Source organism: Trachypithecus francoisi, unplaced genomic scaffold, assembly GCF_009764315.1.
Source record: "Trachypithecus francoisi isolate TF-2019V2 unplaced genomic scaffold, Tfra_2.0 Lachesis_group5, whole genome shotgun sequence".
NCBI lineage: Eukaryota > Metazoa > Chordata > Mammalia > Primates > Cercopithecidae > Trachypithecus > Trachypithecus francoisi.
Window position 1 is genome coordinate 120550691 of NW_022681470.1, and position 13486 is coordinate 120564176.

Genomic DNA, 13486 nt, shown 5'->3' on the forward strand with positions numbered 1-13486 from the left:
AAAGATGAGCAAAGCCCAGAATCCAGAGAGCTGATAACATACTCAGGGAACTAAAACTAATTTACTGTGGCTGAAGAGCAAAGTATGAATTGAGAAGTACTGAGAGAGACCAAAGAGGTCAACAAGGGTTATATATCATGAAGCCTGTTAAGGAGTTTGGACTCTATCCTAAGGGTAAGAGTCATTAAAGGATTTAAAAATTTTTTATATGTAATATAATCCTTATTAACAAAAGATAATTTTAGCCAATGTGAAGTGTTTAGAGGGAGAGAGAAAGGTCAACCTTGAGATTGTTACAGTTTTCCAGGCAAGACATAATTGTAGCCAGAATTAGAATAGTAAGAGTGGAGACAAACAAAAGTGAATATTAAGATTCTACTCTAAGAAGTATTAGAAGCAGTTAAGTGAACACTAAAAGCACAAATAAAGAGATATAGTTGTAACAGTGAATAAATTACCAAAAGTCAGATTTCACAGAACATGGGACATCTAAGTTGAAATTTCAAGAAGGTACAGTAAGATTTCCAAGAAGAAAAGGCATTTCAAACTTTATGAAATCCTTTTATTTTCCTTTTTATATAGAGACAGGATCTTACTCTGTCACCCAGGCTGGAATGCAGGAGCACCATCATAGCTATCTGCAGCCTCAAACTCCTGGGCTCAAGAGATCCTCCTGCCTCAGCATCCCAAGTAGCCAAAGTGCTGGAATTATAGGTGTAAGCTACTGTGCTGAGCCTACAACAGACTTTTATGTAGCAGAGTTATTTCTCTATTCAAATAATCAGAAAAAATTTAAAAATCATCTGTATGTTTAAAATGTATATCCTATTTTTTTAGGCAGAAGCTTTAAAAAAATCTCCATTTCTGACTCATCTTACATTATGATTTCATCATATCCTATTAAATCTATTCTAATAAACTATGAGCTATAAAAATCTTGAGTCTGACCTCCAGCAGATCTTTGTCATCATTATAAAAGTTTTCCTGACAGTAAAATTACAATGAAAAATAAAAATAGTCCAGTCAAGACATATACAGTGTATATGTAAATTTTTAAATAACTGAAGACTTTAAAATAATGGAATATATTGTTTTATCATTATAAACATTAGACCAATAATAAAATGTATCTCAGGATGAGTTAAAAGATAACAACTGTACAATCTAATTCAGCAAATATTTATTGAGAATTTATACACCTATACATATACATCTTTCCATATACATTGGCACTATAGTAGGCAATAGAAAGATAAAGAGCTAGGAGGCAGATGCTGCCTCAAGAATTTTGTAAGCTAGATGGGAAGAAAGACATAATTCATTTCAGGTAGCACTTTTACAAGACTTCTACAATGATAATGTGACTTTATGAATAAAAATGGTTCTCACAGAGGAGACTTTGATATTCTTTTGCATTTAATAATGTAAGACGCAGATGTCTAAGAATTAATACACTAACTATAGTGAACATATTTTATATTTCCATTATTTTATCCTATAGATGTAATGCTGGATTTCAAGAAAATTACTACTGATTTGAATTATGCCCCAAAAGTTTAACTGCCAAATATCAAAAAGAAACATCAAACTCTAGGTAAGAAATACATGGCAAACACAGAAAACATATGAAGATGAAAAGAGTATCTGGCTGGGCGCGGGGGCTCATGCCTGTAATCCCAGCGCTTTGGGAGGCTGAGGCAGGTGGATCACCTGAGGTCAAGAGTTTGAGACCAGCCTGGCCAACATGGTGAAACCCCATCTCTACTAAAAATACAAAAATTAGCTGGGCACTAATGTACAGCCGGTTGCGGGTACCTGCAATCCCAGTTACTAGGGAGGCTGAGGCAGAAGAATTGCTTGAACCCAGGAGGCGGAGATGGCTGTGAGCCGAGATCATGCCACTGCACTCCAGTCTGGGTGACAGAGAGAGACTCTGTCTCCAAAAAAAAAGCAAGCAAAGGAAAATCAACATAATTACATAATTATTTGTATTTCAGATCTATAATTTAGGTGACATAATTATCTCATGGTCTCACTTTAATACTTGAAAGTAACAATAACACTTACCTTACAACTATAAGAATGGCTATAAGAATTGAACAGATAGGATCTGCTATCATCAGACCAAAATTTTGCATCATGATGGCAGAGGCAATTACACCAATACTTCCAAGAGTATCTGCTAGGATATGTAAAAATACACCTAGAAATAAACCATCATAAAAATCAAAACAGTCTTTTGGTTAATTTAAAATAAAAATATATCCTAGAGCTATACTCTTAATTTTATATACAAAAAACTAGATACCAATTTCAAAAATAAGTAAGCATGTATATTCACCATTTAGTAACCATGTAATAGTACATTTATGAATTAAAATCAATTTTTCTGTTTCAAATCAACAGGGGTTGAAATATCTGACTGGTAAATCATACTTTTTCTTAATGATATAAATGAAGTAGAGAAGTAAGTTGATTTTAAAAATTATTTGTGAACATTCACCTCTGGCTAAAAGGAGTCCAAAAGTCAATAATTTGTTATGGGAAGGAAACTGCATTAGGCTAAAAGAACTGGTCAAGAAACATTTTAACTATAGATATACGTACATACAGAGCCCTCTGCTGGTGATTAAAATTATTACCATTTGGGACTATAATTTCCTATAAACCATAACTTATCCTGTTACACTTATTAATTATCCTAAAAGCTCTATCTAAATTGGTTACATACTATACTCAGAGGTGATGTGAAAGCAGGCGCTAATTTTAATATTTTTAAATAAATATACATGTTGAACTTTTAATAATTAAATATTAAATTGGTAGGATACTGATGTTATACTGATATTCTAAGAACTTAGACATTTAGTAAGTCAAAGTTGCCCAGAAAACCATTTAAGATGTCAAGATTTATGTACAATATTTTCTGAAAAAACTCAACTAAGACAAATTATTCAACGTTTAGATCTTTAATACAAAATCTCTACATAGCAAAACATTCTTTTAAACTTCAACCATGTCTTGCTAAAAATAGAACATTCTTCAATACCATCACCTGCCCTATCTGAAAAGAAATAGTTAATGCATAAAAAGCACGTATCTACTTGAGAAATACTTGAGTTTTCGTTTTTAGTATTCACTGCACAAAAAAAGGTGAACTATAATTATTTGGAAGTACAGAAATACAAACTTAAATTCAAGAAATGTTCTCAAACCTTAAAAATTGACTGCTAACGAGTCAAATCAAATCTTGTGTTCTGGGAAATTATACTTCATTTTATCTGCCACTGATGGAAATTTATATCAAATATTATATTAAATATAAATCATCCCTCACTACCTACATATAACTTTTCATTTATATACAGTTTAACTCTATTATTATAACTCTTCTTCAAAAAGAACAGTTCTTTAAGAACAACTCTCTTGAAAATTTTTCCAAAACAAAAGATTTTTGTCATACTTACAGACATACTTATAGATATACAGATTTTTGTCATACTTATAGAATATTCAGTTCCTGTTAGGTATTTCAAATAGCAGTGAATTAAATAGGTTAACAATGTTGGGGCCACTTTAACTTTTAAAACTAAAACTGGAAAAAAAAAGTACACATCAAAGTAGATTGAAGGTCCCTAACTACAAACTCTTATGTATGACACATGCTTTTAAACCTTTATATCCTTTAATCAGTGTTTTGGTAGAATACAAAATGAAAATAACTCTAAACATGAAAGGAAAAAGAAAATAATGATTTGTTCTTGATTTTCCTTAGACTGGAAAGTCCCTGGCTACAATTTATTTTCTAACCTGAAAACTGGTTTTATTAGTAAGTGTCATTAAAACTACCTAAGCCCTTCTTACTATATAAACTGTTTAAGAAAAAAGTCACTAAGAAAGAAATATAAACAAGGATGTTTAACTTATACAAAGTTAAAAGTCTTAGAAGATGTGGTAGGATACTGATAACCTAACCCCCCAAAACCTTAGTAAGCCAGGGGTCAAAATGTAGCAAATAATTGAAAACCTTAATTAATTCAAGATTTTTATGTATGAGTATCTATCTACCTGGTCATTTTACAAGAAGTTTTTAATGCCAGCTAGTTATCTCTGTTCTTCAGCTATTTACTGGGCTCTTCAGCCACCATAAATTGATAAATATGCAGAAAATATAAACTTTTTTTTTTTTTTTTTTTGAGACGGAGTCTTGCTCTGTTGCCCAGGCTGGAGTGCAGTGGCCGGATCTCAGCTCACTGCGAACTCCGCCTCCCGGGTTCACGCCATTCTCCTGCCTCAGCCTCCCAAGTAGCTGGGACTACAGGTGCCCGCCATCTCACCCGGCTAGTTTTTTTGTATTTTTTAGTAGAGACGGGGTTTCACTGTGTTAGCCAGGATGGTCTTGATCTCCTGACCTCGTGATCCGCCCGTCTCGGCCTCCCAAAGTGCTGGGATTACAGGAAACTTATTTTCATAATAACTTATACAAAAGAGAATTAGGAAGGCAAATCTAACTTCCTTTCCTCCAACTTGTGATGACTTTCAAAATTAAATTCTTATTATCAAGGCTAATTTATACTACTTGATACAGATGCATCAAATATGCGTGATTATATGCTATTTCAGCAAATGTTATTCTAAAACAATTCCATATTTTGTAAATGGAAAACTTGTGCTTGGAAGACACATTTAAGCCTTCTGAAAATAAATTTCTCAGTATGAAGGAATATATTCACAGTGAAAAATAAAAAACGGAGTTATATAAAGAAATAGTGAAGAAAAATATGTGTAGTTGAGATTGGGTAAGAAGCCATTCAGAAAGTCAGACGGAAGTCAAAAGTTAATAAAGGCAAGTAGATAGCTGGGAATTAGGAAACCCTGACAATAAATTCTAAATGGAAACTCAGAGCCAGAGATTGGTTCATAACCACCCCCCCAACAAAAACAAAACAAAACAAAAACTAATATAATTCATAGACAGGATTTTCTCTGGCTTGTAAAACTTTGTAATATACAATTTTACACAACATGTAAGCTCCTACAGGTATTAGCTCTTGATGGCCTACAAATATGATGGAGTTCTCACTTTGCATTAAATTTTTAGCTCAAATTTTCCCACAACATAAAAACATATTAAATATTATTCTTGGAAAAACTATGCAATAATCCTGTAAAAGCAAATATACTACTACAGACAATCCTTGACTTAAAAGGATCAACTTGTGACTTTTTGGCTTCATGATGGTGCGAAAGCAGTATGCATTCAATAGAAACTATACTTCAAATTTTGAATTTTGATCTTTTCCTGGGCTAGCAATAATGTGCTATGATCATCTCTCATGATGCTGGGCAGCAACAGCAGGCAGCAGCTGCCAGTCAGCCATGCAATCACAAGGGTAAACAACTGATATTGTACTCTACAGTGGACTGTATTAAATAAATGACATGATATTCAACACTTTATTACAAAATAGGCTTTGTGTTAGATGATTTTGCCCAACTGTAGGCTAATGCAAGTGTTCTGAGCACACTTAAGGTAGGCAAGGCAAAACTATGATGTTCAGTAGGTTAGGTGTATTAAATGCATTTTCAACCCACAGTATCTTCAACTTACCACGAGTTTATTAGGACACAACCCCACAGTAAATCAAAAAGCATCTATACAATGTTTATAGTCACGGGCGTGGGTATTACTTGTATTTAAGCAGAATAGTTTCCGAATCTTATTCTTTTGAGACGCGAGTCTCGCATGTTCTCCAGGGTGGTCTCAAACTCTTGGGCGCAAGCAATTCTCCCACCTCAGCCTCCTGAGTAGCTGGGATTGTGGGGACATGCCAACTACACCCAGCTCAATATTTTGCTTTTATTATCAAATCAAAGAGTCAAGTGATAATTAAAAGAATATCTGCTAATATATCTAATAGTATATAAAAAATAATCACTAGAAAGGCTAACACTAAACACAAACACTATGTTATATATTTTTCTTAAAGGAAAACTTCAGACAACTAAAACTTCAAAACTATGAAAGCAGTTTCAAAAAACTAAGAAACACAAAAATTGCTTGTCATACCTTGTAAAATCTGTCTGCTGGGTCCTGTTGTTTCTTTTAAGGAGGGGCCATCTGTAGAGAATTAAGTTATTTTAAAATATGTTTTCAATTCCTCATTCAAATTTTTACAATTCAGAGTCCTTTTCACTCAAATGTATCATGAAAATGCATGGCTATACAGCCATATCAAACTTACAAATTTATTTTTAAAATGTAATGAAATAATTGAGTGGAGGTAAATGTAGCAGCGGTTGTTCTAAAATTCATCAAAGGTATGGAGTATTTCAGAAATTATTGTATTAAAAAGATTAAAAGCACAGGAAATTAAAAACATTGTGAAAATTTTCCAATATTCATAAAATATCTTTTAATACTTTTACAAGTGGAAAATTCAGAGAAAACCAAATGTACTGCTTGAAGTTATGAGGTCCAAGAAACGAAGCCAGGATAGAAAGATAATTTGACTATGGTAAATAGTTTTTCAACAGCTCCTAGATTAATGTGGCAAATTCTTGATACAGAAGAAATAAAAATAATTTTTTTCATTTTGCCTTTATGATGAAAAAAATGCTGTAATTTCTATCTTTAAATATCTTGAAAACTACTAATCAGCTTTAACATTAAAGCAGAAAAATACAGGAAAACAAGGCAAAAGATGAGCAATATTTGTTTAAACAGATTATCAGGAAGACTGACAAGCTTTCTAATCACAACTAACAAAGTACCTGCTATCATCATTTGTTCACGGCCCACAGCACAGTACCTTATCAGTACAGCTTTTAAAGAGCACTGTAACAATGTTCTGCAATAATGTAACAAAGAAATATAAAAGCATAACACCATATAATATTTCCTATCTAGATATTGTACTGCTGTGTGGGAATGAAGAAGTAGCTACCCTGAAAAATCCAGCTGATAGCCAAAAGTGTGAGAGATGTGCAATTTTTCAACATTATTTTGGGATGCATGTGAGCAAAAAAGTTGGAAAAGTAAGGTTTTAAAGCATGCCAGTGTAACTGTTATAAAAATACAGCATATTTTAGAGACTGACACAGGCAAAGGCAAAAATAGACAAGTAGGATTACATCAAATTAAAAAGCTTCTGCAAGGCAAAGGAATCAAATAACAAAATGAAAAAGCAACTTACAGAATGACAGAAAATATTTGCAAACTATGTATCTGATAAAATATATACAGAACTCACAATCAACAGCAAAGTAAATAAGTAACCTGATTTTAAAATGGTCAAAGAGTCACAGAACATTGCATGTTCTCACTTATTGTGGAGTATAAAAATGCAAAACAATTGAACTCATGGATGCAGAGAGTAGAAGGATGGCTATCAGAGGCTGGGAAGGGTAGTGCGGTGCTGCGGGGGGAGAGGGGATAGTTAATGGGTACAAAAAAAAAGAAAGAAAGAATGAATAAGATCTACTATTTGATAGGACAACAGAGTGACTACAGTCAATAATAATTGTACCTTTCAAAATAACTAAAAGAGTATAACTGGATTGTTTGTAACACAAAGGATAAATGCCTGAGAAGGATACCTCATCTCCATGATGTGATTATTTCACACTGCATTCCTGTATCAAAACATCTCATGTACCCCATAAGAATATACACCTACTGGTTGGGCACGGTGGCTCACACCTGTAATCCCAGCACTTTGGGAGGCCAAAGCAGGTGGATCACAAGGTCAGGAGATTGAGACCATCCTGGCTGCCACAGTGAAACCCTGTCTCTACTAAAAATACAAAAAGTTAGCTGGGCGTGGTGGCACATGCCTGTAATCCCAGCTACTTGGGAGGCTGAGGCAGGAGATTCACTTGAACCAGGGAGGCAGAGGTTGCAGTGAGCCAAGATCGCACCACTGAACTCCAGCCTGGGAGACAGAGTGAGACTCTGTCTCAAAAATAAATAAATAAATAAATCATAAGAATGTACATTTACTAAGTACCCACAAAAATTAAAAATAAAAAAAATTATTAAAAAAATAAAAAAAATAATAAATGGCCAAAGGACTCAAATAGACATTTCTCCAGAGAAAACATACAAATGGTCAACAGGCTCAACATCACTAATCATCAGGGAAATGCAAATCAGAATCACAATAAGGTATCATATCATACCTGTTAGGATGGCTATTACCAAAAAACCAAAAGACAGTAAGTGAGGGCAAAGCTGTGGAGAAAAGGAAACCCTTGTTTCCTTTTCTTTTACTAGTGGCAATGTAAACTGGTGCAGATACCGTGGAAAACAGTATGGAGGGTCCTCAAAAAAACAATAATGGAACTACCGTATGATCAGCAAACTGGGTATATATCCATGAGAACTGAAATCAAGATCTCAAAGAAATATCTGCACTTCCATATTCACTACAGCATTATTCACAATAGCCAAGCCATGGAAGCAACCTAAATGTCCATCAACAGATGAATGGATAAAGCAATGTGGTATATACATACAACGGAATATCATTCAATATCATTTCTTTCTTAAAGAAAGAAATCCTTCTAATTCTGACATATGAGTGATCCTGAAGGACATTATGCTAAGTGAAATAAGCCAGACACAGAAGGGCAAGTACTACATTTATATCACTTTTATGAGGAATCTAAAACAGTCAAACTCATAGAAATAGAGAATAGAACAGTGGTTGCCGGTGGCTGGAGGAAGTTGGAAATGGGGAAATCTTAGTCAAAGGGTACAATGCTTCAGTTGTGCAAAATAAATAGGTCCCAGGGATTTGTATGGCATAGTGCCCATAGCTAATACTGTATTGTAGACTTAAAAATCTGCCAAGAGTGTAGATCTTATGTTAAGTGCTCTTACTGCAAAAGTGAAAGGAAGGAAGGAAGGAAGGAAGGAAGGGAGGGAGGGAGGGAGGGAGGGAGGGAGGGAAAGAGAGAGAGAGAGAGAGAAAGAAAGAGAAAGAGAAAGAAAGAGAAAGGAAAGGAAAAGGGAAAGGGAAAAGGAAAAAGGAGGAAGGAAGGAAGGAAGGAAGGAAGGAAGGAGAGAAAGAAAGGGAAGGGAAAGGAAGGGAAGAGAATTGAGAGTAGGAGGAAGCTTTCAGTGGGAATGGATATGTTTATTGGGGAAATCATGGTGATGGTTTCATGGGTGCCTACTTACCTCAAACTCATCAAGTTGTATACATTAAATATTTATCTCTTTCCATATGTCAATGTCAATCATATCTCAATAGAGTAGTTAGAATTTTTTTTTTTTTTTTAGACAGAGTCAGCTCTGTTGTCCAGGCTGGAGTGCAGTAGCATGATCTCAGCTCACTGCAACCTCCACCTCCTGGATTCAAGCTATTTTCTTGCCTCATGGAAAAATTTCAAAGACTGAAAAATGAAGGGCTTAGAAGGCTCACTCTCCAAGGTCCCTTTCATATTTTCAATTCTAAAGCTTTAGGATTCTGTCTATGTTGCAAATACAAGATAATTTTTTTTTTTTTTTTTTTGAGACGGAGTTTCGCTCTTGTTGCCCAGGCTGGAGTGCAATGGAGCGATCTCGGCTCACAGTAACCTCTGCCTCCCGAGTTCAAACCATTCTCCTGCCTCAGCCTCTGGAGTAGCTGGGATTACAGGCGTGTGCCACCACACCCGGCTAATTTTGTATTTTTGGTAGAGACGGGGTTTCTGCACGTTGTCAGGCGTGTCTCAAACTCTGGACCTCAGGTGATCCACCTGCCTTGGCCTCCCAAAGTAGTGGGATTACAGGTGTGAGCCACCGTGCCCGGCCAATACAAGATAATACCTAAGTATACACTCTATTGAGAGTAATCAAATTGTGTCACCCAGGGAGGTTCTATGAAGCTACACTTTATAAACTATGTAAAATATAATTCAAAATAAAATATTAAGTTGATAAACACCTCATAAGTTAGTACCTAATGCTATAAAAGTAAGCATCCAAAGATTTCTAAAAAAATATATAGAAGTAAACATCAGGTGACAGACATCAAAAATTATAATACAAATGTGAAAAACTGAAAACCTCTACCATATTTTTATAAGCCAATATAGCACAAAAGGCCTCATGATGCTTAAAACATTATGATTTTCATTTCCTAAAATGCAATTGCTCCTCATTCACTAACACTCATTTAAAATAGTGGCATTTGGTGGGGAGGGAAGGGGGGATGGTTAATGAGTACAAAAAAAAATAGCTGAATGAATAAGACCTAGTATTTGCTAGAACAGAGTGACTATTGTCAAACTGCAATTTCACTGCACATTTTAAAATAACTAAGAGTATAATTGGATTGATTTTAACACATGATAAATGGTTGAGGGGATGGAAACCCCATTTACCCTTATGTGATTACTATGTATTACATGCCTGTACCAAAATGTCTCATGTAACCCATAAATATATATACCAACTATGTACGCACAAAAATTAAAAATAAATACATAAGAGAGTGGCACTGTATTATGATAACCCCCTGGAAAAAAGCTAGCATCCACTGCCTTATACTGAGTTAATTTCACACTATACAAAAAATAAACTAGCCCTGGGAGCCATTTAGACTGATTCATTAGAAAAGAAGTTGATTGAGTATCTTTTTAATAAACTATTTCAACTAGGAAAAGTAATCCACAAAACTCTTGTTTATTTGGAGGCTGTCCATTTGTCTTTAGGCTGTACTCACCATGAGAATGAAAGTGTCCATGTCCGTGAGCATGATCATGGCTATGTGCAGCACCATGTTTCACTTCATGGCTATGGCAGTGATCGACATGGCCATGTGCCTGATCTAGAGCACCATTAAAGAGGGAATGACTGTGTCCATGGCCTAGAAGACAAAGTGTTAGGAGAAGGTATGTAAAAATATATAAATGGTTACAATTATACTGACACTAGGACAAAGAATAAGCTCTAAACTCAGATCAATTCAATAAACATTTACTTGTAAAAAGTGTTACAGATTTATTAAAATGATCCTAAGTTCCTGCTACGGAGTACCATACGGTAATGAAAGCATAGAGGAAAGTAACAGACATTCCTGGAAATGAAAATAAGTACTGACTGGAAGTATACAGATATATCCAAAGAGGTCAGATAATGTTATTCATTCATTTGAGAAATATTTATTTGTAACATTTTATATTATAGGAATCATTCTAGGCACTGGAGATGAGGCAGTAAACAACAAAGACAAAATTCATGGCCTAAAGTTTTCAAAGTACTCTTACATACACTAACAAAGATTAACAAGACATATGCAAATGCTCACATTAAGGCAGACACAAGAAAGTTGCTGCATTTGGTAAAGAATCAGTAAAATTACATTAAAGCAGGTAGAAAAAGCTAAATGCAAAAGAATGCAGAATCCTCTCTCCACAGCATACCTAAAAACAACTAAACCACCAAGAAGCATCTTATACAAGCTATTCTAAAGGACAGAAAAAGAGTGGATGCTATCCAAGTCTTTTATCACTTTCACAAAAATTCTAAATACCAGTAAATTAAATCCAGCACTGCACCATATGAAAAAATCATGACTATCAGGATCTCCAAGACATATTTACATAGTACATTTCATAAACACACACTCTTTTTTTTTTTTAGACAGAGTCTTGCTCTGTCAGTCAGGTTGCAGTGCAGTGGCACGATCTCGGCTCACTGCAACCTCCGCCTCCTGGGCTCAAGCGACTCTCCCATCTCAACCTCCTGAGTGGCTAAGACTACAGGCATGTGCCACCATGCCTGGTTTTTTTTTTTTTTTTTTTTAAAGACAGAGTCTCGCTCTGTCGCCTAGCATGCCTGGCTAATTTTGTATTTTTCTGTAGAGATGGGGTCTTGCCATATCGCCCAGGCTGGTCTCAAACTCCTGGATTCAAGTGATCCACCTGCCTTGGCCTCCCAAAGTGCTGGGATTATAGGTGTAAGCCACTGTGCCCAGCCCACACAAAACTTTTTGACAAGTAGATTTGTTTTGTGGTTTTCCGATATTTGTTCATCTTATATAAATGATATCACACTAAAAAGATAAGTTACTGCGGTCTGGTGGGATCCATGATAACAAGCACAGCTCTGAGAAGGCACTGAGATGGAGGGGCATAAAGAAGTGAAAGGGATATTTCAGGAAGATATTCATATAGTCTGTTGACATATTACTTTTGTTATCAGAAATCAATATAGTTTAACTTAAATTAACAATTCTCTCAAGTAAATAATTATGACAGAAACCTAGTAGAAAATGAAGAAACAAAGCGTTCTAACCATCATACCAGAGCCATGAGAATGTCCATGACCTCCATGTTTGAAAACAAATATTCCTATTAGGTTTACCACAAACCCAAGAATGGAAACAAGTAGCAGTCTCTCATGGTGGACATCCGGAGGGGCTAATGCTCTCTAGAAAACAAACAAATGGCATTGATATTATTTCCGATTGATCAACTAACAAAATCATAAGACAATATTAAACACTTTCAGTTATTTTTGGAATTAAAAGCACTAAAAAAACCTCCCCAAATAGTTCATAGAAATAAAACCAGTGCTCACATACTGTAGAAAAAGTAACAATTACTATTTTACAATAAATATAAATGTTTAAAAGCATAAATATTTCGTCCAAAACTTGTTCTTATTTGGTATCTTAAAATGCTGCCTTTCATGGCTCACGCCTGTAATCCCAGCACTTTGGGAGGCTGAGGCAGGCAGATCACCTGAGGTCAGGAGTTCAAGACCAACCTGACCAACATGGTGAAACCCCATCTCTACTAAAAAAAAAAAAAAATTAGCTGGGCATGGTGGTGGGTGCCTGTAATCCAACCTACTCGGGAGGCTGAGGCAGGAGAATCGCTTAGACCCAGGAGGCGGAGGTTGCAGTAAGCCAAGATGGTGCCACTACACTCCAGCCTGGGCAACAGAGTGAGATTCACTGTTTTCAAAAAAAAAAAAAAAAATACTGTCTTTCATTTAAGTTCACTAATCTTTACATTTTCTTCCTTTTTAAAAAAAATACACCAAATGTTAAAGATTCACTGGCAAAACTCTCAGGTTGTAATTTCTTTAGAAATACTTCCCTATTGGCCTCACTATCCAGATTGTACCTCTACATTTCATAGTGTTAACACTTCATCCATAACTTGTAAAGCATTATCATTTAATTGTTTTCAATTCCAAGAAGATTCATATATATTTAATTTTCCAACTATTTTGCAAGTTCCTCTTGTACGCACACAATATCTAATCCAAGATTGTTCACGATATTTAATAATAGTCGGAAAAAGCTCTGCTATATATCTTTAATTAATGAACATTTTCATTACAGAAATGTAATTTATTGACTTTAATCATTATCTACTATACCTCAACTCCTTCTGAGAAAATAAAAAAAGCAGTGAAGATCAAAAATAGGCCATTGACAAAGCCAGCCAGAACTTCCGCTCTAACGTACCTAAAGAGGAACAAAGT

The 13486-nt window shown here is 35.0% G+C and overlaps 1 protein-coding gene across 3 annotated transcripts in view; it reads right to left on the reverse strand.

Annotated features, from left to right (window-relative positions):
* Positions 1-13486, reverse strand: part of SLC30A7 (solute carrier family 30 member 7) — a 106341-nt gene that overhangs the window by 77092 nt on the left and 15763 nt on the right. For all 3 annotated transcript variants that reach the window (XM_033197805.1, XM_033197804.1, XM_033197802.1), the window contains exons 4-8: positions 13382-13469; positions 12295-12421; positions 10713-10856; positions 6071-6121; positions 2068-2203 (exon numbers count right to left, since the gene is read on the reverse strand). In XM_033197805.1, the coding sequence (XP_033053696.1) occupies positions 2068-2203; positions 6071-6121; positions 10713-10856; positions 12295-12421; positions 13382-13469 (546 nt within the window). The remainder of the gene's footprint in view (positions 1-2067; positions 2204-6070; positions 6122-10712; positions 10857-12294; positions 12422-13381; positions 13470-13486) is intronic.